This window comes from Ipomoea nil, unplaced genomic scaffold (assembly GCF_001879475.1).
Source record: "Ipomoea nil cultivar Tokyo-kokei standard unplaced genomic scaffold, Asagao_1.1 scaffold3172, whole genome shotgun sequence".
In the NCBI taxonomy this organism is placed as follows: domain Eukaryota; kingdom Viridiplantae; phylum Streptophyta; class Magnoliopsida; order Solanales; family Convolvulaceae; genus Ipomoea; species Ipomoea nil.
Genome location: NW_017619600.1, coordinates 2485886 through 2510949, shown reverse-complemented (window position 1 = coordinate 2510949; position 25064 = coordinate 2485886). Strand labels below are relative to the sequence as shown.

The 25064-nt window shown below is 44.2% G+C and overlaps 3 protein-coding genes and 1 long non-coding RNA gene across 4 annotated transcripts in view; 2 read left to right on the top strand and 2 right to left on the bottom strand.

Annotated features, from left to right (window-relative positions):
- The window catches only part of LOC109168126 (putative late blight resistance protein homolog R1A-4), an 82642-nt gene extending 58182 nt beyond the window's left edge, over nucleotides 1–24460 (top strand). The window contains exons 5-9 of the mRNA XM_019317173.1: nucleotides 10947–11028; nucleotides 11139–11207; nucleotides 11447–11636; nucleotides 11721–11807; nucleotides 23868–24460. Of these exons, the coding sequence (XP_019172718.1) occupies nucleotides 10947–11028; nucleotides 11139–11161 (105 nt within the window). The 3' untranslated portion in view covers nucleotides 11162–11207; nucleotides 11447–11636; nucleotides 11721–11807; nucleotides 23868–24460. The remainder of the gene's footprint in view (nucleotides 1–10946; nucleotides 11029–11138; nucleotides 11208–11446; nucleotides 11637–11720; nucleotides 11808–23867) is intronic.
- Nucleotides 6450–10201, top strand: LOC109168130. The gene is made up of 7 exons (XR_002051989.1): nucleotides 6450–6845; nucleotides 6937–7144; nucleotides 7411–7963; nucleotides 8389–8730; nucleotides 8855–8887; nucleotides 9650–9905; nucleotides 10042–10201. It is a non-coding gene; the product is annotated as an uncharacterized LOC109168130 (long non-coding RNA).
- On the bottom strand, nucleotides 15829–18330 carry LOC109168098. Its single transcript, XM_019317144.1, has one exon. It carries the CDS (start codon nucleotides 18328–18330, stop codon nucleotides 15829–15831), a length of 2502 nt encoding a protein of 833 aa, XP_019172689.1.
- Nucleotides 18590–19581, bottom strand: LOC109168097. The gene is made up of 2 exons (XM_019317143.1): nucleotides 19122–19581; nucleotides 18590–19065 (listed from the first exon to the last, which is right to left on the bottom strand). The coding sequence occupies exons 1-2, from the start codon at nucleotides 19579–19581 to the stop codon at nucleotides 18590–18592; spliced, it is 936 nt and encodes a 311-aa protein (XP_019172688.1).
- Nucleotides 24461–25064: the final 604 nt, after the last annotated feature.

Here is a 25064-nt window from a genome sequence, read left to right as displayed (position 1 = left end):
GGTGTTCCTAAATCTCGTAATGAGGGTAAACTTATAGGGAAAGGTACTATTGGGCCTAAAGTAGATTCAACAAGAGCTGAAATGCGTGATAAAGCTCACCGCCTTGTATTGCAACATGAATCTGAGGTTCGTCCATACTTGGACGAACACCTGTCCATTTTAAGGCATGAAAATCCTTCAAAGAGTGAAAGGTGGGTGACCAATGAACATAACCGCACATTTATAAGATGGTTCAAAGATAGAGTGATGGGAGAGAAAGCTCCAAAGAACATCAGTGAAACCATTTGGTGGCTAGCTCATGGTCCTAATTGGCTTGTGATCTATTATGAAGCATATGAAATTAATGGGTATACATTTTACACAAAACGTAAAGATGCTAAGAGTTCTGTGCAAAACAGTGGAGTTACAGTAGAAGCACTATCCAGAGATCACTCTAGTGCCAGAGATACCAAGCCAGTAGATGTTGCTATGCCATATTATGGTGTGATTGAAGATATTTGGTGTCTTGATTATATAATGTTTAGGATTCCTCTATTCCGGTGTAGTTGGGTTGATAACAAACGAGGTGTTCGAATAGATGAATTGGGTTTTACTTTAGTAGATTTTGATCAGTTGGGTTATCAGAATGAACCATTTATACTTGCATCTCAAGCAAAACAAGTTTTTTTATGTTTCTGATCCTGTTAATAGTAAGTGGTCGATTGTATTACAAGGAAAAAGAAGTATTGTTGACGTTGGAGATGTTATGGATGAAGAAGAATATGATCGCTTTGATGAAACACTTCCATTTTCTATTGGCATTCAAGCTTTAGGGGAAGATAACATTGAAACAAGTTACATGTGTTGTGATCATGGGGAGGGCTTGTGGATTGATAATCACACATAATCATTTTTTGTTAAAAAATTGTAAGTTTATTTGATTGTTAAACGATTATTATTTTTTGAAAATTGTATGTTGACACACACACACACACACACCTCTCTCTCTCTCTCTCTATATATATATATATATATATATATATATATATATATATATATATATATATAGCATGTGCAAATATAATATCATGGTTTATCATTTGCAGTCTACTTCACAACCTACTTCAGAGTCTAAATCTATTAGGACTCTATCATCATTAGTATTAGTTACCTACTATTATTAGTAATTAGTATTCGTTACCTATTATTATTAGTATTCGTCTTGTAATAGGTTTACTATTCACTACTATATATACTCCTGTACAGACTCATTATTATTCATTTAGATATATCGTATCCTCATCTGGTATCAGCAGGTTTCTCTCTCCTCTCTCTAATGGCGCACCTCGGATCTGATGACGGCTCTGTTGGTAGTTCTGAACGGACCGTTTCCGAGGCCGCGCTTGTTGCACCGCTGCAGTCGGGGGTGTCTTTCTCTTCGGCGCATCACTTCGTCTCCATCAAGTTGACATCCCACAATTTTTTGTTTTGGCGTACTCAGCTTCTTCCGTTCTTGGATGGCCAAGGGTTGTTGGGTTTTGTCGATGGTACTTCGGTATGTCCGCCGATCACCGCGCTTGCCGTGCCGCCTGCCGAGGGAACTGTTCCTGCCGTGCCTTCGTCAGCTTCGTCTTCCGCTGCTCGGAGTGCATGGCTCCGTCAAGATAAGGCCGTGCTCTCCTTATTAATCTCATCCTTGTCCGACGAGATGATGCACCTCGCAATCGGTAAGTCCACTTCTCGGCATTTGTGGTTGGCAATCGAACAGGTTCTTGGTTCGACTACACGGGCTCGTGCCCTCCGGTTGGTGGGCGAGTTGCAAGGATTACGGCAGGGGGATGCTTCGATCCCGGACTATCTTGGCCGTGCGCAGGTGCTTATCGAGGATTTAGCGCTTGCCGGCCGTCCGGTGACGCTAGAGGATCAGAATATGTATATATTCCGAGGCTTGCGGTCCGAATATCGTCCTTTGGTGGCGTCGCACACAAGGGGTGCTCCGGTGTCTCTGCCCGAGCTATCCGATTTTCTTGTTTCGCAGGCTTTAATATGTGCCGATGATGCTGGTAATGTTGCTGCTGCTCCGGTCGCCATGGCGGCTCAGCGAGGTGGAGGCCGTTCGGGCGGGCAGCAGCGTGGAGGCGGCAACCGCGACCGTGGTCGCGGCAAAGGGCGTGGCCGTGGTCGTGGCGGTGCCGGGGCTGTCCAGTGCCAGATCTGCTCCGGCGAGGGCCATTCGGCCGCTTCGTGCTTTCGCTGGTACGATGGAGCTCCGGGGCCGAGAGCGCATGTTGCATATCCTGTGGATGATGCGGCTTCGGTTAGCACTCAGCAATGGTTTCCCGACACTGGTGCGTCGAACCATGCCACCCCAGATCCGTCTTTGATGTCCTCGACGGTCTCTTATAACGGTCCGGATCATCTTCGTGTTGGTGACGGTAAGTGTTTACCTATTGTTGGTACTAGTTCGTCTTCGGTAGCCTCTTCTAAAACACTGTTTCGGTTGTCTGATGTTCTTTTTGTTCCTGGGCTTTCTGCGTCTTTATTATCTGTGCAACGGTTTGCCCGTGATAATAATGTATTCTTTGAATTTCACCCTGATTGTTTCTTTGTGAAGGATCGTTCAACCAGGGAAGTTTTGTATAGAAGGCAGGCTTCGGGGTAGGGATGTCAATTTAGCCCGAACCCGATGGGCCAACCCGATAAAAAACGAAACCGACAGGGCTATGGTCCGAACGGGCTAGCCCGATAAAACACATTAGCCCGACGAGCCCGAAACCGATTAGCCCGTGGCCCGATAGGGCTAGCCCGACAACCCGAACTATTGAAAACTATTCTATATTATAGAAGTGATGTGAAACCTAACATACATGGAATAATTATTATAATTAAAAATAAATACATATATATATATATATATATATATATATATATATATATATATATATATATATATAATTTAAATTAAAACTTAAGTTTTTAATTTTTTAAAATTTAAAACAACATTAATAAAATATTTTAACTAAAAATTGATGAGGACGAGATTTTTCGTCCCCGTCAAATTCTCCGCGGGAACGTAGATAGGGACTATTTTCAATTTCCCGTTGAGGACGGAGATGGGGAGTATACTTCCCGCCCCGCCCCGTTGTCATCCGTACTCTAAATATGAATACTCACTTTTAGTTTCTAATTTTTTTTTTCGATGGTTCAACCCGCCCGATTAGCCCGACAACCCGAAGTTTAGGGTTAGGGCCAAACCGAACCCGAGAATAAAATATTAATAAATCGATTAGCCCGAACCGATTAGCCCGACAACCCGACAGGGCTAATCCGAAACCGAGTGGGCTGGCCCGATTGACATCCCTACTTCGGGGGGTCTCTATTCTTGGCCTGTTTCTCATTCGAGTCCCGCTGCGTTAGTGGCTTCGCGTGTCTCCTCTAACGTTTGGCATGGTCGGTTGGGTCACCCTCATCCTCGTGTCTTGCGGCAGATTTTGAATTCGTGTTCCATTGATTCTAGTTTTAGTAATAGTTCGGTGTCGTGTCGTGCTTGTATGCTTGGGAAATCATCTCGGTTTCCCTTGCCTCGTGTCAATACTACTACGTCGCATGTTTTAGAGCTTATTTATACTGATATTTGGGGCCCAGCGCCTTTTCTTTCTGTCAATGGTTTTCGTTATTTTGTTTTGTTTGTTGATGACTACACACGCAATGTATGGTTTTATCCTATGCGATTAAAAACTGATGTGTATGCTATCTTCGAGCAGTTTCGGTCACTAGTTGAGCGTTCATATGGTCGTAAGATTGTCTCTATACAATCTGATTTAGGGGGAGAGTATAAACGGTTGCACCGTACTTTTGTCTCTTTGGGTATCAATCATAGGCAATCTTGTGCCTATACCCATGAGCAGAATGGTAGAGTTGAGCGTCGGCATCGTCACGTTGTGGAAACGGGTCTGGCTCTCTTGGCTCAGGCTTCGGTTCCACAGCGATATTGGGATTATGCCTTTGAGACTGCAGTCTATCTCATCAATAAAATGCCTACTCGAGTTCTAGACAATGTCAGTCCTCATTATCGTTTGCATCATTCTAATCCTTCTTATTCCTTCTTGCGTGTGTTTGGCTGTCTCTGTTATCCTCTGTTGCGCCCGTACAATCGTAACAAGTTGCAGTATCGGTCATTCCCGTGTGTGTTTCTTGGTTATCCGTCTTCGTTTCGTGGCTATCGTTGTTTAGATCCTGCTACTAACAAGGTATTCATTTGTCGTCATGTACGGTTTGATGAGACCGTATATCCGTTTGCTTCTTCTATGCCTTCTCAGGTCTCTAGCTCTCGCCCGGTTGAGCCGTGGGTGTTGGTGCCGTTCGGGTTGGTGTTGGCTCCGATGTTTGTCCCACTGGACCTGATCCTCATCCGGAGTTGGACGCGGATTCCGGGGCTGCCGCAGCTGGTTCAGATTCTCGCACCGTGACTGCTACGGCTCCGAAAGGGGCGGTCTCGGGTGCTCCTACTGCGCCCAAGCGAGGCCGCCGTACGGCGAAGCCTGTTCAGCCTCGGTCTCATGTCATGGCAACCCGTTCTCAAGGACCGACGCAGCATGTGGCTCTTATGACTGTTCCTGAACCGACTTGTTATTCTCAGGCAGTTCGGTATCCGGAGTGGCGTGAGGCCATGGATCTTGAGTTTAATGCCTTGCTCCAGAATCACACTTGGCGTCTGGTTAGTCGTACACCTGGCATGAATGTTGTGGGGTGCAAATGGGTGTTCAGAACGAAGCGCAAGGCCGATGGCACGATTGAGCAGCACAAGGCTCGATTGGTCGCAAAGGGTTTCAATCAAGTCGCTGGGCAAGACTTTTTTGAGACTTTCAGTCCTGTTGTCAAACCCACCACCGTGCGGCTTCTTCTCTCTTTAGCCGTTTCTCGCGGTTGGGTCATTCGGCAGTTGGATGTTCACAACGCCTTCCTCAATGGTAATCTTGCAGAGACAGTTTACATGAGACAGCCGCCCGGTTATGAAGACCAGTCACGGCCGGATGATGTGTGTTTGTTACAGAGGTCACTCTATGGTCTTAAGCAGGCTCCTCGAGCGTGGTTCAATAGGTTGCATGCTTTCTTGGTGTCGGTTGGTTTTTCACCCTCCAAGACTGATGTTTCTTTATTCATCTATACTCGTGCCTCTATTTGTTTATATTTGCTTGTCTATGTTGATGATATCCTTGTTATGGGGTCTGATGCTTCGTGTGTTACTCGGCTTCTTACTGACTTAGCCTCGGAGTTTAAGATTCGTGGCATGGGTGCTCCGTCTTTTTTTCTTGGCATTGAGACGGTCTCCAAGGATGGTGGTTTGTTTCTTTCTCAGCAGCGATACATGCGAGATATTTTGAGCCGTGCAGGTATGGTGGACTGTAAACCGTTGGCTACTCCGGTTCCTGTGTCCCGACCTTCTTCTGATTCTGTGGTTCCCTATGCGGATCCCACGCAGTATCGCAGTCTTGCTGGGGCTCTACAGTATCTTACTGTTACTCGTTCGGATCTCTCTTTTGCCGTGAATCGGGTCTGTCAGCATATGCACTCTCCAACCACTGAGCATTGGGCTATGCTCAAACGTGTTCTGCGGTATGTAAAAGGAACTCTGCACTTTGGTCTTTTTATTCGTCCTTCCTCCTCTGTTGCGGTTCATGCCTTTTCGGATTCGGACTGGGCTGGTGATCCAGCTGATAGGAAGTCTACTAGTGGTTTTGCGGTTTTTCTTGGTGGCAATCTGATTTCCTGGTCTTGTCGGAAGCAACGCACGGTTGCTCGTTCGTCTACAGAGGCTGAATACAAGGCTCTGGCTGATGTGTCTGCGGAGGTCACCTCGTTGGTTTCTCTGTTGCACGAGCTTGGAGTGTCATTGGCTGCTCCTCCCACTCTCTGGTGTGATAATTTGGGTGCGACTTATCTCTGTTCCAACCCGGTGTTCCATGCTCGTACGAAGCATGTGGAAATTGATTACCACTTTGTTCGTGACAAAGTGGCGAAGAAGGAGTTGCAGGTTAGCTTCATTTTCACAAAGGATCAGCTCGCTGATGTGTTCACTAAAGCTCTCCCTGGTCCGCGTTTCTCTACTCTATGTGGCAAGCTCAATGTTGTTGCTAGTCCACCTTGTGCTTGAGGGGGAGTATTAGGACTCTATCATCATTAGTATTCGTTACCTATTATTATTAGTAATTAGTATTCGTTACCTATTATTATTAGTATTTGTCTTGTAATAGGTTTACTATTCACTACTATATATACTCCTGTACAGACTCATTATTATTCATTCAGATATATCGTATCCTCATCAAATCATAGCCTAAGTGATGCAGTACATGAATTGAGGCAATGATGGTCAAATGCATGAAGTCTAAGAGACATGGAGTTTGGTGGCTAGTTTTATTGGAAATTTCGATTAGCTTTAAATATATTTAATATTTGTAAATTGTAATTCTCTTTATGTTAATTTTACCTTTCCCATGCATGCTTTTAATATTTGCAACTGTTCTATCTTAGTTTTCTATTTAAATAAGTTTTTGTATTCAGAAGTTCAAGTTTTGAATATTATTGAAAGCCCTTGAGTTTGAATTATATTGTTTGTGTTCTTCTTCTTTCCATTATCCTACATCACTAAGACGAGAAGTCCCACAACCTGCAAGAGATTGAAAAAGAAGGTATATGAAGTAATAAGTGTTGAGTTTGATGAGTATCATAGACTAGTCGGCCAGTTTATGAAGAACTTCAAGTCTTGCATTGACACTTCGGTTCGGTTGCATTTGGATATTAATATCAGTGATTGACATGAAGTTGACAAAGGATTGAAGGATACAATTTGGGATTATGTTAAGGTCTACAATACTTCTACATATTGATTTTTACCTTATTAGTTTAAAAATAATTATTGACTATTGATTGTGTGAGTTTTTTTCTTGTGTGCAGCTAGAAAGTGTTCAACATACATGATCAATTGAGAGAAACAATATTAAAGGTTGTTGGGCAGCGGTGGAAGGTTTTTAAAACCAGAATAGTGCACGAGTACATTAACAAGAAGCACCCAAAATATGAATCTCTATATGAGTTTTATGATTTCTTGACTGAAGCATAATGGAATATTTTTGAAGTAAATCTCATGATTGAGGAGTTCAAGGTGTATTTAATTAAGTTATAATAGTTTGAATGCCTTATTATTAAAATTACCTACATATCACCATATTATGGCATTTACATCTCCATGCCAAATGAAATGACATGAAATGGTATTGCTACCTTATTCAGATAATTGAAGGTTACAAATGAATTTGTTCCTCATGATGTCATCAACACGAATTTTGTTCCTCATTATGTCATCAATTGATCTTCAATTTGTAACATAGATTTCTTGTTTGGTGCTCTTCTCCCCTTGTTACATAGCAGAAAATTCCAAGTGCTATCATTGATCACAATTGCCTTGTGAATTGTCTTGACTATTTGGAAGGGCTTGAGAAGCTAATTATTTTAATTTCTATTTGCTGCACTGTAACCCTTAAAATTGGTCTATGTCTATGTTTCATTTCCTATTGGAGAAGTTGAGATTGAGTCATTTGAGTGGGCTTAAAACTTGTAATTGATATTGATTTGCAAGGCTAAGTATAATTCTTAACACTTCATGATATTGATTACATTCATTTCATGCATTCTATAAGGCATCAAATCCATGATTTTACAGTGATCCTGGTGTCAAAGAGAAGGCTTTCAAATCTTGTAGTCAGTCTTCAAGTAATTGTTTTTACCATTTTATTTTATGATGCCAAATGCTCTAGATGACAAATGCATTGTATTCTTGAAATTGCTTGCAGAAAAATCATATTCTTTAAAGAAGTTGCAGAACAGTTATGCCTTTCCCCAACAGATCAGAGAATGCAAAGTTCTATAACAGAGAAATTATATTGGACTGATGTTCTTCAACTTGGAGTACATGGAGGCTAAGGTAATGCATTGTTTTTTCTTGTTAAGATGAATTTGCATTTGAGGCACAAGGGAAGAGCTTGTCTAGCGACTAGCAATATGATATTCAATAAAATCAATTGCCTGACTTTTCATAGAACATCAAAAAGTAAAATAAAATTTGAGTAGAGGACATATATATTGTTAGTGTTCTTTTAGAAATCAAAGATATCGCTTTTGAAAAAAAAGTGAGTTTTTTGTGATACTGTAATATCATATCTGCAAAGTTATAGATAATAGAAATAATGAAGATAAAGCAGAGTGAATGATTTACTATATGCTACTGATTGAAATAGGTTTTGCTTCAAGTATGAAATAGGTTTTGCTTCGAGTATTTAATGCATACGACTGTCTTCATGTGTACTACCCATTTGCTTCAAGTATTTAATGCATACCATTGCCTTTCAGAATTTGGGAGCCATTACAATTTATATACGGTAAATCCTCCAACTCTCCAAGAAGGGAAAAGTGGAATTTGCAAACAGTATCTTGGGTGAGTCCAACTCAAGGAGAATTCTGTAGACTAAGATTCTTCGTTCTTGAAGCTAATAAACTCAAGCATTGGGCAGGTGATGGTGATTTCTCAAGTGATTAGCCTTGAGATGTTATTGTTTGGAAGAGTTCCCTCTGTGTTTAACAGAAAATTTGACCCTATTGTCAATTAAGTTGGATCAGTGTAACACTTCTGTGGTTGCTTTTGCGAAGCATATTCGAGACTGGCAAGTTGAAAGGGGAAATACCATTTTTGAGGTTAGAAGCTACACCATATGATCCATTCTCAATTATTTCTTTTTCTATTCCATATATCCTTTACAAACTTGTTTCTATTTCTTTTTTTGATCTCATTTTGTTTAACTGTGATCCTTGTTTCAAGCGAAGGGCTTTAGATCCTGTAGTAATTCTTCAGGTGAGATTTTAACCATTTTGTTTTAAGCAGTTGAATTCTCTAGACTATAGATGCATCACATTCTAGAAATAGCTTGTAGAACTTGCAAAACTAGTATTCTTCAAAGTGTTTGCAGACCCTTCAGAAGAAACAGGCCTATTCCCCAACAAGAATTATATTAGACTAATGTTGCTTTGTATGTTCACTTAATAACTATTGAACCACATTAACTACTACTTATATTGTATTACTCAAATGAATGAAACTTTCAATTTGCCAACACGGCAACAACTCAAAGTATGAAATAAATAATGGAGAAGCTCTCAAAACTCACACCTCTTTGATGACTAAGAAATCTATTTTTATGATGACGATGATGTGTTTTGCACTCTTTACCTTGTAAACAGGGTAGTGAGGAGAATTTTAAAAGGTTTATTGCAACTTGGAGTGCACTTGAAGGCACTTGTAGCGGTGGGTACTACATTTTCCTTTTTTGTGCAGATGAATGTGCACTTGTAGAACATGGCTGGGAAGAGCTTGTGCGCTACACCTGTTCAAAATATGATACACAATAAAAATCAAATATCTGAATTTTTGATAGAACAAAATCAAAAAGAAAATTAAAAGTTGCCTAGAGGTTCATATATGCTCGTGTTCTTTTAGAAATCAAAGATATCAGTTTTGAGAAAGCAAGGAGTTTTGTGTGATACCTTAATATCATTCTTGCAAAGTTATAGATATAGACATAGTGAAGTGAAAGTAGAGTAAATGGTTCTTCCAAAGTCTTCTTGCTTGCAGGCACTCACTGGTTGGTTTCCATCTGATGAGAATGCGTATCCCAAAGCTAGCCATGTGGGCTTTGTTCTTTGTTCTTGTCTTAGTAGAAGATGGGAAATGCTTATGAACTTGAAGTAGTGATGTTTCTAAGCTGATTGATTACTTGACAATTAAGATCAACAACCACTTTAAATCTGCACCTATCTTAGCTTGTAGAAAAATTTCAAACTGGGAAGCTGGTAGTGCTCAAGCTATCGGAGATGTGAACGGAATTTCTTGGTTATTTGTTCTGTCTCTGCTATTTCATCTGGTGCATATATGTGATGATCATACTATACATCTCTGTTTCTTTTCTCTACCTCTTGCAATTATTCCTGACTACTAATGTGCTTTTGCAGATTGGTATGTCAATTAAATACCGTTTTCAAAATTTTTCAATCTGGGAAGCTGCTAGTGATCAAGTATTAAAGATCTAGAGGAAAGAAGAATTGCTTCATTATTTCCTTCTAATTGAAGGATGTATTTCGTTTCAACTAAAACTTTAAATTCATAGTGAGACTACACACACACACATGTGTATATATATGTATATATATATATATATATATATATATATATATATATATATATATTGTTCAACAGTTCTGCCTCTTAGTACTTGCTATTGATTTGCAAGGCTGATTATAATCGTAAAACTTCTTCATGAGATTGATTACATCCATTCCAGGCATTCTGAAAGGCATTAAATCAAAGATTTTATAGCGATCCTGGTTTCAAAGAGAAGGTTTTCAAATCCTGTAGTCAGTCTTCAGGTGATTTTCTTTACCATTTTATTTTAAGCTACTGAGTGCTCTAGACTAAGATTCATCTTATTCTTGAAATTGCTTGCAGAACCTGCAAAAATTGTATTCTTCAAAGAGGTTGCAGAAAGTGCAGAAGAATGAATTTTTTTTTAACAGAAAGAATATTAGACTGCTGTTACTTTTTATTTTAACTTCACAACTATTGAACTACTAGTTATATTCTATTAATTCAAAGATAAAAAGTATGGGAAGTAGTTAACGCAGAATTCTGAAGGCTAAGATTCTTGCTTACAAAATCAAATACTATTTTACTTTTCTGATCTCATTTTGTTTTCTGCATTATTTTTCACAGATCCTTCAATTTTCCTTAACCTGGTTTTGTCACTGTAGTGTTGTCGAGGAGATAAATAGCTCATGTAATTACTTTCTTTGGTTAAAAGTTAATGATTCCTCATGAATGCAATAAACTTACTACGGCATCATTATAATTACTACTGCAGAGTATCCAGAAGTTGGTAAGAGATGGTACTGAAACATGGGCTCAAGATCTAATGTTGGTGACTGGGGCAAGCTGCCAAGAAAGTAAATTCATATATCATCTGGTGCCTATATGGGATGATTAATATACTATTTTACATCTCTGTTTCTTTTCTTCTTTGCAATTAATCCCAAGTACAACTATGCTTTTGCAGATTGGTATATGCTAATTGAATAAATTTCAAGCTAGAAAGCTGCTAGTCTCAAGTATTGGAGATGTAGAGGTAAGAAGAATTGCTTGGTTATTTTGTTGTCTCTATTAGATTGATATTGATTTGCAAGGCTAATTAAGTATAACTTTGAAAACTTATCGTATTGATTTGTTAATTTTACCATTTGACCCTTTAAATGCAAACATCCAAGTTCTTCCTAGGAATCCTGGCATAGCACAACTTCTTCTGTTTTTGAGTACAACACTCTTACTTTTTAGCAATTGACGAAATACCTACCTGCTTATCTGCAGTGTCACACTGGTTGGTTTGGGGCAGATTGCAATGCTCCCTCTGTTCTGTCCTCGACCACCCAAAGTAAACATTCCAGATAATGTGAATGCCACAGGGAATCCTGTTAATATTGAAGTTGTGGTGGAGAAGAGAAGGCCACCCATCCTTGTTTATGATTTGCCCCCAGAGTATAACAGTATTCTCTTGGAGGTTTGAACACTTTCTGCCAATTGTTTCTTATGTGTTTTAGTTAAAGGATTTTGTTCTTTGCTAATTTACTTTTGGGTATTATAGGGAAGGCATTTTAAATTGGAATGTGTAAACAGAATCTATGATCCAAATAATGCTACAATATGGAGAGATATGCTGTATGGTGCACAGGTATGTATAGGTCAATTCTTGATGCCATTCAATTCTAATTGTTTGGTGATTTCACTCAAAATTGACAAGGATATCGTAATAGCAAGTGTATCTGATGGATTTAATTCCCCGGGGGTATCCCGAATTATCAAACCCGAATAAGTATACGTACGAGATAAATAATTGGACGCAAAGATATAATAAGGTCGCAGGGACCGTAGGTCGCTGGGGACCGTATATTTGTTTTGATTGCCGCTAATAAGCTATTACAAGACTTAATAGGACAATAATGCTAGAAGATAGCAATTTAGGAATCTGTTGTGTAATAATCAGGTAGTGATCAGGTCCCTTGTTAGGACAAGAGGGAGTCCTTTTATATCAGCTCAAACTCCCCAACCGCACCCCTAGAATCGGGGTTAGTTGGATCGGCCGCTTTGACCGGGTCCCCCGGGACCGGGTCCAAGGCGGGCCGACTCGGCACGGCCGAGCTGCCGAGCTCGGCCTAGCCGAGTCCACCATGGACCGGCCCTTCAGTGGCCGAGTCCATGGTGGTGGGCTCGGGTGTACCGAGCCCACCCGTGGCCGGACTCGGCCCAAGGCCGAGATGCCTTGGGCCGACTCGGCCACGGCCCACTTGACTGGGCCGGGGGACTTCTCGGGTCCGTCTCTCCGGGTCGGTTCGCTCCGGGTCCAATATATCCATCACGAGTCCCCCACTCTCTTCGTTGTGATAAGTCGACAACGATAGGGAGTAGATACCTTGCGAGCCGGCTCCTGTGCACTTGTCCCGAGTTGAAAATTGGCCAACCTCGTCCAGGTAAAATTCTTGTTGCGGATAGAATTTTCCTCAGAAAAATCCTCCTCAGATATAGTAGAATCTCACTCGAAATGCAACTCCTTCCCTAGAAAATCTTGAGAATCCCCCCTTTTTATTCCCATCAAATCTACTTCCCATCCCCATCATCTTTTCCTTTCCTAATGCACTTTCTCAAATTTTGAATTTTTGGTCAACCCTTCCTCTTCCCCATCTTTTCCACCATCCATCCCCTATAAAAACCCCCTTTTCTCTCCTCTTTTTCGGCCATACCACTCCCACAACACCCAAAAATCTCTCAAGCTCCTCCTAGGGTCACAAGCTCTTCTCCGGGTCTCCAAGTTTCGTCCCGAGTTCGGTTAGTTGTTTCTTCTCCCCTTCTTTCTTCGTGGTATCGAATCCCGCCTTTCGCACATTTTTTTTTTACTCGGCTGTTGACTCGGCCGACTCGGCCCTCGACTCGGATGACCCGGCCGTTTTTCGACTCGGCTGTCGACTCGGCCGACTCGGCCCTCGACTCGGCTGACCCGGCCGAAAGCTCGATCGAGTTAACTCGGTGCAGCCGTGTTGCCCCTCCTTGCCACCTTTGCATGTCTATTAGCTTTGATCTCGGGGTTCTAGACTCCATAGACGAGAGTGAAATCGATATGAGCGACCCCAACTCCCCTCACTCTCCGAACGGCTCGATTCCACTAGAGGACGAGCTCCCACATCTCCCCGAGGGGTCCGAGTCCCTTGGGGAGGACTCGACCGCTACGGGCCCTCTTGAGGTCGAGGTCGGGTATACCGACCTCGACCCGCACGTCCCTGCTACCACCTTGGCCCGCCTCTCATCGTCTCAACACGAGAAGGCCATTCAACTAGTGGGTCCGGGTGTCGAGGTGTTGGCTCCCTCGCCGGATGATAATGTGACCGTCCCGCCTCGAGCCGGCTTCTTTGGGGTGCACGTCGCTTCTCTTTCATACGGGTTGCGTTTCCCACTCCATCCCTTTGTCGTGTCCCTCCTCAATTACTACGAGATTGCCCCGGGACAACTAGTCCCTAACTCGCATTGTGTCCTCTTGGCCTTTCTCCTTAGATGTAGAGAGGTGCGGGTCATACCCTACCTCGACCTTTTCAATTATCTTTTCCAAGCCACCAACTCCACGGGTCGTTCTAGCAAGGGGTGGGTGTCCTTTTCGGCCCGTGCCCGCTTGAAAACCTTCCAAGATCTCAACTCTTCCAACCACAACTGGAAACCCAAGTTTGTGTATGTCTCCGTGGGCCCCGACTTTCCTTTCGTGTCACCTTGGAGTCCCCGGTTCCGGAAGCATGTTACCCCTAGGAAAGGAGCCGCCTTGCTAGAAGACGTCCGTATCTTCCGACGGGGTGGTCCCATCATCTACATCACCCCGATGGTGACCGAGGAGAGCCTGGCGGGTTTAGGCTTTGCCCGGGGTGCCCCGCTTCCTCCCCCCTTGCCGGGTCCCCCTGCAGATGAGCCCGTGCCCATTGCTGTGGACTCGCCCTCCGGAGATGAGAACTCGGATGACATGGTCTTCGAGTTTTTACCACGAGATCGGGACGAGTCCCTCGGCTCGGCCTCGGCGGGGCCGACTCCTACTCCTGAGGTCCTGCCTGAGTCCGAGCTCGAGCTTACCATGGCTACGCCGAGAGGTTGGTCCTCCTCCGTCTAAGCTATCTTCGTGCTCTTGTGACATCCCCTTATGTTTTGATTATATTCTGACTGGTGGTCTGCAGGAGGTATTCCCTTGATGGGTGATCGGGCTGCAGGAGACGTTCCCTTGATGGGTGATCGGGTTGCGAGGTACCGAGAGAGGGATCGAGAGAGGAAGCGCCAGAGAGCTGCCGAGGGGGGTGAGGCCTCGATGCGTCTTCGTTCTACTGGGCCAGCGATCCCCCCCCCCCCCCCCCCCCGTCCTACTAGGCCGGTGGCTCCACTGCCTCCACCCCCCGCCCCACTGCGGGCACCCCCCGTTCCTTCACGCCAGTCAGGACTGGGCGATCTCCCACGCCTCCGTACGCTCCTCCAGGACTTGGTCACTTCTAGAGGTCCGGCTGTCACTGACGAGGGGGCCATGTATAACCATCTGATAGAGGTGAGTCCGTTTTTGGTGTCAACAAGACTTTATGATTCTCATGTTATCTCTAACTTGTATTTCCTTCTTTGTGGCTTGACAGGCTGTTCTCCACTGCACTTCCCTTTGTGGAAGTCATGAGGCGCTCCGGGCGTGCACTGGGACTCTTGAGGGACGGGTCGCCGAGCTCACCCAGCTATTGGGTCAGGAGAGGGAAGGGCGCCGAGTTGATGTGGACAGGCTGAGAGAGGAGATGGGCCACGTGGTGCCGGCTTATCAGAGGTCCCACCAGTTTACTCTAGATGCTATGTCGTATGGCCGAGTTGCTGGGACTCGGTCGTGGCCGAGTCGCTGGCAACTCGGCCTTGGCCGAGTGGGATCTCGGCCGCGTCCGAGTCTGATTTTTTTTTTTTTTTTTTGGTAGCCGCTCGAACCGAGTTCTTTGAACATTAGGCCCGGGGGCTCTTCCGTCGGGGTTGGTACGCGAGGCTGGACCTCGTGCCCCCTTAGGGTATGTTAGCCACGATAGTCGAGTCCCTGTCGGACTAGACCCTGGGGCTACTCCGTCGGGGTTGGTACGCGAGGTCGGACCTCGTGCCCCCTTAGGGTACGTTAGCCACGATAGTCGAGTCCTTGTTGGACTGGACCCTGGGGCTCCTCCGTCGGGGTCGGTACGCGAGGTCGGACCTCGTGCCCCCTTAGGGTATGTTTGGGGAAGTCGGGTACAAAAACTCCTCCCTTCGCGATGGGTGAACAAGAAAAGGTGTTTCTTATTACATAACTTTATTCTGTTCATAGCAACGGAGGGGGCCTGCCGCCTCCTATGACATTATTTGCAAAACATTAATGGAGATGTCGCTAACTCCGTGTGGTCGAGTTGGCTTGTGGTGGATTACTGGTAATATCTCAATAAATGCTCCAAGTTCCAAACTCTAGGTACCTCCTTCCCTTTGGGGTTCTTGAGTTTGTAGCTGCCGGGACGGACCACCGCTGCCACAATGTAGGGGCCCTCCCAGTTTGCGGCGAACTTCCCTCCGGCTTGGGGTTGGCTTGCTTCTCTCCTCCGGAGTACATAGTCTCCTACCTGGAAATAACGGGGTTGCACTCGTTTGTCGTGGTAGGACTTGGTTTGCCGCTGGTAGTTTTTAGCTCAGATAGAAGCTGCCTCTCTTCTATCATCTACCATGTGGAGGTCGGCGCTATGGTGTTCCTCATTGGTGTCGGGGTCATATTGTTCTTCTCGCCGGGAAGGTATGACCGCCTCTGCGGGGGCTCGGGCTTCAAAACCGTAGGCTAAGGAAAACGGTGTCTCCCCGGTGGCCCTTCTAGGGGTGGTGCGGTAGGCCCATAGGATGGCGTCGAGCTCCTCCACCCATGCTCCTCCTGCGGATTCAAGTTTCTTCTTCAAACCGTTTACTATGGTGCGGTTGGCGTTCTCCACTTGCCCGTTGGCTTGTGGATAGCAAACGGCGACTCGGCTATGGTTGATGCGCCACTCGGCGCAGAATGCCTCGAACTCTTGCCCTTCGAATTGGCGCCCGTTGTCAGTGATGAGTTGTATCGGGACCCCAAATCGACATAGAATGTCTTGGTAGACAAACTGTTTGCACCGGGCACTTGTGATGCTTGCCAGCGGCTTCGCCTCTACCCATTTGGTAAAGTAATCGACAGCCACTATAAGGTACTTTCTTTTGCCCGACCCCATAGGAAGGGCCCCTACTATGTCGACCCCCCACCTGGAGAAGGGGATGACCGAGCTGATCGGGGTGTAGTTCGTGGCGGGCCGGCCGGGGCCGACCTGAAAGTGCTGGCATGTCTCGCAACTCCTTACGTAGTCGGCACACTCTTTGGCCATTCTCGGCCAAAAGTACCCCTGCAAGATGGCTCGACGGGCCATGGTGAAGGCGCCCTGGTGGGCGGAGCAGGTTCCTTCGTGGATTTCCTCCATGACCGACCTGGCTTCGTCCGGGTACAAACAGCGGAGTAGGGCGCCGTAGTACGACCTCTTATAGAGTGTGTCCCCCATGATGACATATGTGGGGGCATGCCACTTCACTAGCTTGGCATCAACCTCATCATGAGGTAGCATACCTGTCTGTTTGTACTCCTTGAGGTGGTCCAACCAACAGGGGGGTTGGCTCTGTACCGGTAGGACCGGGTAGAACTCCAGACTCGACCTCTCGAAGTCTTCGACTCGGGCAATTTTTGAGATGTGCTCCGGGGCCCCCTGGCTGAGCTTGGACAACATGTCGGCGTCCGTGTTTTGGACTCGGGGTACTTGTAGGACTTCATAGTTTATTAGCTGGCCCAGGAGCTGGAGCACCACATCCCGGTACCTCCTCATCATCTCGTCACTTGCCTCGAACTCTCCTGTGACTTGGCCCACTACTAGCCTGGAGTCACATCGGATCTTGAGCTTCTCGACCCTCATGTTTAGTGCTAGTCGGAGCCCTCCGAGGAGCGCCTCGTACTCGGCTTCGTTGTTGGACAGCTTGAAGGCAAAACGGAGGGCGTAGTAGGCTCTGAACCCCTCGGGTGTGATGAGGACGACCCCCCCTCCGCAGCCTTTTGGTCCCGAAGCTACGTCTGTGGACAGAGTCCACCACTCCTCGTCTTCATCTCGGGCCTGCTCGGTGGCTTCCCGGGCAGTGCACTCGACTATGAAGTCGGCTAGTGCCTGCCCCTTGATGGCTGGGCGGGTCCGAAATTGTATGTCGTACTGGCTAAGCCGCATGGCCCACTTGACCAACCTGCTGGCCGACCCCGAGGCCCTCAACACCGCATCTAGGGGTTGGTTGGTAAGGACGTGAACGGGGTGGGCCTGAAAATAATGGCCGAGCTTCTTTGTGGTGATGTCTACCGCAAATATGGCTTTCTCGACGGGCGTGTACCTGATCTCCGCTCCCCGTAGAGCTCGGCTCGTGTAGTACACGGGCCGTTGGACCCCGTCATCGTCCCGGACCAGCACAGAGCTGACTGCGGCCTGGGAGATGCCGAGGTACAAGTACAAGACCTCCCCCTTGACGGGTTTGGCTAGCGGGGGGAGCGACATTAGATATGTCTTGAGATCCTCGAAAGCCTTTTGGCACTCCGGAGACCACTCGAACCCCTTGGTCTTCTTGAGTACTCCAAAGAATGGCAGAGATCTCTCGGCCGACCTCGAGAGGAAACGACCGAGGGCCGCTAGTCGCCCATTGAGGCGCTGGACTTCCCGGAGACACCGTGGGGGCTCCATGTCCAGGATAGCCTTTACCTTGTCCGGGTTGGGCTCTATGCCCTTCTTGGAAACCATGTACCCCAAGAACTTCCCCTCGTGGACCCCGAAGGTGTACTTCTTGGGGTTAAGACGCAGATTGAAACGTTGCATAATTGAAAATACCTCAACTAGGTCGTCCGTGTGCAGGTTGGCTTCGGTGCTCTTCACTATCATGTCGTCCACGTAAGCTTGTAGGTTGCGACCGAGGACTTGTTTGAACACCTTGGCTACCATCCGGGTGTAGGTGGCACCCGAGTTCTTCAACCCGAAGGCCATGACCTTGTAACAGTAGACCCCTTCTGGAGTGGTGAAAGCTGTCTTCTCCTCATCAGCTTCCTCCATAAAGATCTGGTGGTACCCCCTGAATGCGTCAAGGAAACTCGGGCAGGTCGTCATCGGTGAAGGTGATGGGTTCCCTTCGTAGCTTCTTCTCTCGTGGGGCTTGTGTCACCTCCCCGACGTACAGACTCCTTGCCCACTTCTTCCGTTCGGCCGGGGTGTCGCCACCCTCGGGTCCTCCAAAAATGACATAGATGGACCACTTCTTTGGGGGCTGGGAGTCCTCCGTCGTCTTGTCGTCTTCTTCAGAGCTTTGGCCATGCTCTCTTTTGCGAGGTGCCAAGTTGGGTGGCGCGGAGCCACCACTCCCTTTCTTTCATACGTTGTCCCGGCCCTGGCATTGGGGTTGGCTGGGCCGTTTAATGAAGTGGCCCAGGTAACCCATCTGGATGAGCTCCTCAATTTGCTTCTTCAGGAGGATGCACTCGTCCGTGTCATGACCCTTTTGGCGATGGAACCGACAGTATTTCTTGGGTTCGCCCTTCGCCGAGATCTTCATGCACTCCTCCTTCGGGAACTCGACGATCCCCTGGTCCTCCGCGTGGGCTAGGATGACACTCACGGGGTGCGTCAGCGGGGTAAGGAAACGTGTGGGGTTCAGCCTGGGCCCCTCGGTGTGGTCGCGACGATGCTGCCGAGATGCCCTGCCGCGTTCCTCCTGGGGAGCCTTGTCCTTCCGACCTCTCCCTTCTTCCTGCTCCCTTTTTCTCTTCTCGGCAGCTTCGGCGTCAGCATACCTGGCCGCCCTGTCCATCAGGTCGACATAGTTCTTCGGGGGTACCGGATGAGATCCTGGTGGAAAGCACCCGACCTCACATTGTTCCTGAAAATTGGTATAGCCGACTTACCATCGAAGTTGGCGACTCCCATGACTTCCTTCTTCCACTTACTGAGATACTCGGCTAATGACTCCGAGCTCTTCTGCTTCAGGTCGCACAGGTCGGCAACCTGCTTCTTCCTTGGTATGCTGGTGGCAAAGTGGGACAGGAACTGCTTGGTTAGGTCCTTGAAGGTGGAGATGGATCCCCCTGGCAGGGACCCGAACCAGTCATGTGCCTGCCCGTCCAGAGTGGCAAAGAATCCCCTGCATAGGATGGCGTCGGTAGCCTCGGTAATCAACATGGCGGCCCTGTACCTGGTGAGGTGCGCCCGTGGGTCCGTGGTCCCTGAGTATGCCTTGATGGCGGGGAAACGGAAATCCTTGGGCAAGGGTTCTTCCATGATAGAACTCGCGAACGGGGTGGACAGTATGTCATGGGACTCCGAGGACCCGTCCCTTTCATCGAACTTCTTCTGGAGCTTGTCCATCCTTCTCCGTAACTGCTCGACCTCGTCCCGGTTGGAGCTCGGGACTCGGCCATTTGTCTCACCTGTTCGCTCCACCCGGGTGGGCTGTCCGCGTTGCGGGGGAGCTCGGGTCTCACGGTCTGGGGATCTACGCGAGCCCGCCTCCTGTTGCGGTCGGGCTCGGGGGCCGTGACTTGGCGACCTCCGGGTGCTCGCCGCTTGTCGTGGCGGCCTGCGGGAGCACGATTCGGCCGCTGGCGGGTCATTGGCCGCCGGCCTCGGACCCAACCTGTCCCGTGCCGACACGCGGTCGCCCAACCGTTCCAGGGCGGGCCTGGTTGGGGTTGGGGCCCTTCCATCATCACCGTGCTGACGGTCTTGGCGGGAGCTCCCTCCTCCTCGTTTGTCCGTCGGGCGGGGGGAGTTGACTTCTCCTTGTGTGGCCCGTGCCGGAGGTGGCACGGCGCTCGGCCCGCTGCGCCCCCGGGAGAGAGGTGGAGGCGGTATGGCGCTCGGCGGCACGCCCCCTTGGGTGGCGCCTAGGTCGGCGTGTTCCTCTGCCCGGAGGCCCGCTGCAACACGAGCCAGTGCCGTGGAGGCTTGTTCGAAGACCGCCACCCCCTCCTGGATGAGGGCACGAGTTGGAGCGGTAGCGGGAGCCGTAGTAGCGGGAGCCACGGGGGGTGGTGCACCACTGCTACGGCGGTTGGTGAGCTGGGCCCTCAGGTCTCCTCCCGACCTGTTGGAGGCGGCCGGTTGGACGCTGGGGGCCCTGTTGGGGACGTTCCCGTTTGCGACGAGCTGGGTGCCGCGGGAACCGTTGGTGTGGCGAGAGTTGGATCTCGATCTCGTCATCGCTGTCAATGAACAATAATGGGGAGAGCGCTTAAGCTTGTACAGCAGCTCTCAACAAGAGCACCAATGATGGATTTAATTCCCCGGGGGTATCCCGAATTATCAAACCCGAATAAGTATACGTACGAGATAAATAATTGGATGCAAAGATATAATAAGGTCGCAGGGACCGTAGGTCGCTGGGGACCGTATATTTGTTTTGATTGCCGCTAATAAGCTATTACAAGACTTAATAGGACAATAATGCTAGAAGATAGCAATTTAGGAATTTGTTGTGTAATAATCAGGTAGTGATCAGGTCCCTTGTTAGGACAAGAGGGAGCCCTTTTATATCAGCTCAAACTCCCCAACCGCACCCCTAGAATCGGGGTTAGTTGGATCGGCCGCTTTGACCGGGTCCCCCGGGACCGGGTCCAAGGCGGGCCGACTCGGCACGGCCGAGCTGCCGAGCTCGGCCTAGCCGAGTCCACCATGGACCGGCCCTTCAGTGGCCGAGTCCATGGTGGTGGGCTCGGGTGTACCGAGTCCATGGTGGTGGGCTCGGGTGTACCGAGCCCACCCGTGGCCGGACTCGGCCCAAGGCCGAGATGCCTTGGGCCGACTCGGCCACGGCCCACTTGACTAGGCCGGGGGACTTCTCGGGTCTGTCTCTCCGGGTCGGTTCGCTCCGGGTCCAATATATCCATCAGTATCATTATGCTGTTGTCTGTTGCAAAGCATAGTTCTGGGTTCCCTGGAAGCAAATGTTCCTCTTTGTGTTTGATCATAGTTTCTCAGATGCACTTTAATGCTTTGAGGCCTATTCAATTTGTAATTTCCATCTTAAATTCTTAATAAGCCATTATTTGTGGTAATCATTTGAGATTGAAGAAGCTCAACAGCGTATGGCTAAAAAAAACTATTGCTTTTCATGTCTTACTATGAAGAAATGTTTCCTTTGTCAAAATGTTAACTGTGTTTCCTGAAACTTCATTTAAATGAACTAGTAACTTGGTAGAACTATTGTGAATTTCAGCTCTTAAGTTTGTCAATGCACGTGCTTTTGTACATTTGCTTTCTTATATATTGTTAAGATTGAAGGTTCGAGAGACCTGGCGGGTGGAGAATATCCACCACTCGCTAGTTAAGCAAAAGCTAGATATATGATAATCAAAGACAAAGATAATAGAAAGAATATATTATAATGAAGATTACAATAGATTGTCTCTCTTAATGTGTGTTCTATACTTCTATGGACCTCTATATATACTAAACTAGATACTAAATTAGTCCTAATAGGAATAGGAAATTACTAATAATTATAAGAAACTAAGACAACTTTTCCTATAATGGGTAGAAAAAATGGCAGTCAAATTTTTTAATCAAATAAATGACTTAGATTGATCAGATTTTAATTTTTCCTTAATGAATATGATTATCCGTTAACTTTTTCGTTAATTTATGTTAGTTCACTGTTAATTTACTCATTGATTTCAATAATAAAGTTCTTAGGTTCGAACCTCATTCTAATCAAAGTTGACATAATTAGTACTATATTTTACTCTTATTAAATTAAAATAATAATTTAGTAGCTACAACAAAAAATAATACATATGCATTTCTTTAATTTAGAATTATGTGTCTACAATGTCTTTATTCAAAAAAAATTATTCATTATCAATAAATTAAATAAGAGAAATAATTTCATTAGTTATATTGTCTTAATTTTCTCCAATATAAAAATTCTTTACATTCAAATTCATCAATTGATTATATTTGCTACATTGTTCCTACAATGTCTTTATTAAAAAATTTATTCATTATCAATAAATTAATTAAGAGAAATAATTTTATTAGTTATATTGTCTTTATATTTCTCCAATGTAAAAATGCTTTACATTCAAATTCATCAATTGATTATATTCACTATATTGTCTATTATCTTTTTTTTGTGCACTATTTTTTAATTAAATATCAAAGTTATAAAAAAAATAGTGTTATATATTTATTTACCAAGTATTTTATTAATACCATGAAAAAATTAAAAAAGTATAATTAATAAAGTCAATTATATTAACTACGGGATTTGTTGACAAAGAGAGTATTCAAATCACCAACAAATTGAAGTGAGAACTACCTCGCAATGTCCTTGTTTGATGTTAGCGTTAGCGGATTTGACTAGCGAATTATATTAACAGTTGGTAAAAATATATTTGAAAAAATTAGCTGTTTAGATGATTATTATTATTATTATTATTATTATTATTATTATTATTATTATTATTATTGTTATTCTTCTTCTTCTTCTTCTTCTTCTTCTTCTTCTTCTTCTTCTTCTTCTTCTTCTTCTTCCTTCTTCTTCTTCTTCTTCTTCTTCTTCTTCTTCTTCTTCTTCTTTTTATTATTATTATTATTATTATTATTATTATTATTATTATTATTATTATTATTATTATTACTATTATTATTATTATTATTATTATTATTGTTATTATTGTTATTATTGTTATTTCGGGGATTTATTGGCAAAAAGAGTATTCAAATCACACAACAAATTGATTATTATTAACTATTTGGGAGATTTATTGGCAAAAAGAGTATTCAAATCACACAACAAATTGAAGTGGGAAATTATCTCGCAATGTTCTTGTTTGGCAATCAGCAGTTAGCTCTTTAATATTAATATATATTTAATTTTTATGCCCTAATTTTTATTTGCTCCCCCTTATGTCTCGTATTTGGTTTCAACAATACCAATACAATTACAATATTGACAATTATAATCAATCTTGACTATATTATCTTGCATTTGTAAACTTAGAAGTACCTTTTTAAATACGCAAATTCAACATTCAATTATCTATGCATGAACAATTCCAATATAATCTTGCTTTAATATACTTTAAAGTACTTGTTTAAAAAAAAACATTGGGCATTATCCCGATTGCGCAATGCGCGTAAAAAACTAGTCTAAAAACATAATAAGTGTGAATGAAAGTTATACTCCTGATTTATATATGTTTTTTCCGTTAAATTTTTTTTTTTTACATTATGCTATAAAGGTTGTACATTAAAATATTTTGGACAAACAAACCCCTACCGTTATAACTTTCGTTATCTTTTCCACTATTGTTACCATGCACATGCATCCACCATATATTTTCTTATCTTCTTCATTAATAATAATATATACACATTAAATATTTGAGTTATATGTTAATTATTACATAAATATAAATATCAAATTTATAAAAATGATTTACATTATTATTATTATTATTATTATTATTATTATTATTATTATTATTATTATTATTATTATTATTATTATTTAGAATAATTTAAATATCTAAAATCTAAAAAAATTTAAAATTTTAATATAATGTATTAATATTGGGCACCTATTTTTTGCGCATCGCGCATAAAAAATACTAGTATATATTATAAGTTTTAAAAAATGTTTATGAATATAGGAGGATGAAACTCAAATACAGCAAACTCAATCTGAGCTTGGAGACGCAACTGCATGATACGAGGCAGTCGGACAGTCGATGGTCTCAACAAAGGCGTGTATTATTGGATTTGGATCAGATACCCAACACTATTACCCCACTAGGCAAAGGAAGTCAAACTCTGGACAATCATTTTCACATGCAGCTTGTGAAGAACAAATTAAGCAATTAAAAAAAGAGAACAAGAGGATCTTAGAGCAACATCAGAGGATCATTGAGCACTTACAAAGGCTGGAACCACATGTTGTTGTATTTAGTGCAAATCCGCAGTGCTTCCAATCAAGTGATAGAGCCGGCAGCCATGAAAGCAGTGATGTTGAGCTAGATGATCTTGGATTGAATGATGGCACACAATCTCCTTCGCAAGCACAATAGATCAAACTCATCAAAGTTTCTAACTTTTTGTGATGTTACTTGTGAATATAAATATAGGAAGTATTTTGAATTGTAAAGTAGCATTTTAAAATTGAAAATTAGTTTTTTGGAGGTGGATATTAGAATTGATACATTATATGTAATTAAAATTGCTATTGAAATCTATAATTTTTTTTTTAGTGATGTTGTATTGTTATGAAATTACTAGTTATAAAATTACTAAAACAGTGGATAATTTGTATGGAATTTTTATGAAAGTACAAATTAAAAAAAGTAGTTATTGGTTTCTGACCACCGGTGGTCGGAAATAAAGGAAACCGCCAGTCTTTTTGGGTTCCTTAAATTCCGACCACCCAATAAATAGTGGTCGCTATTTTTAACCACCGCATGTGGTGGTCTTAACGATGAATGTTTTTGCAGATCTCTAAAGTGGTCGGAACAAGAATTTTTGATTGAATTTAAGTAATTTTTGATAACTTTTAGGTGGTCGAAAATTCATTGTTTTCCAACGTGATTATCTAATAATATTATATTATCCCAAAGCAGATGTGGCAGTAATGTTTCAAGATAATGTGATTACCTCTATTTTCTTAGGTAATATAAAATTATCTTGAAATATTTCAACTTTACCCTTTTTATGTTACATTTTATATTGAGTTCAGGTGCCAACCATAATTCTGTGTTCCCTGGAAACAAATGTTCCTCTTTGTTTTTATCATAGTTTCTTTTTCCTTTCTCAGATTCACTTTAATGCTTTGAGGCCTATTCAATTTGTAATTTCCA

Coding starts and splice junctions, on each gene's coding strand:
- LOC109168097 (XM_019317143.1), bottom strand. CDS start 19,581: ATGGACAAGCTCCAGAAGAAGTTCGATGAAAGGGACGGGTCCTCGGAG. Junction 19,066..19,121: donor GGGAGTCGCCAACTTCGATG/GTAAGTCGGCTA, acceptor GCTTTCCACCAG/GATCTCATCCGGTACCCCCG.
- LOC109168098 (XM_019317144.1), bottom strand. CDS start 18,330: ATGACGACCTGCCCGAGTTTCCTTGACGCATTCAGGGGGTACCACCAG.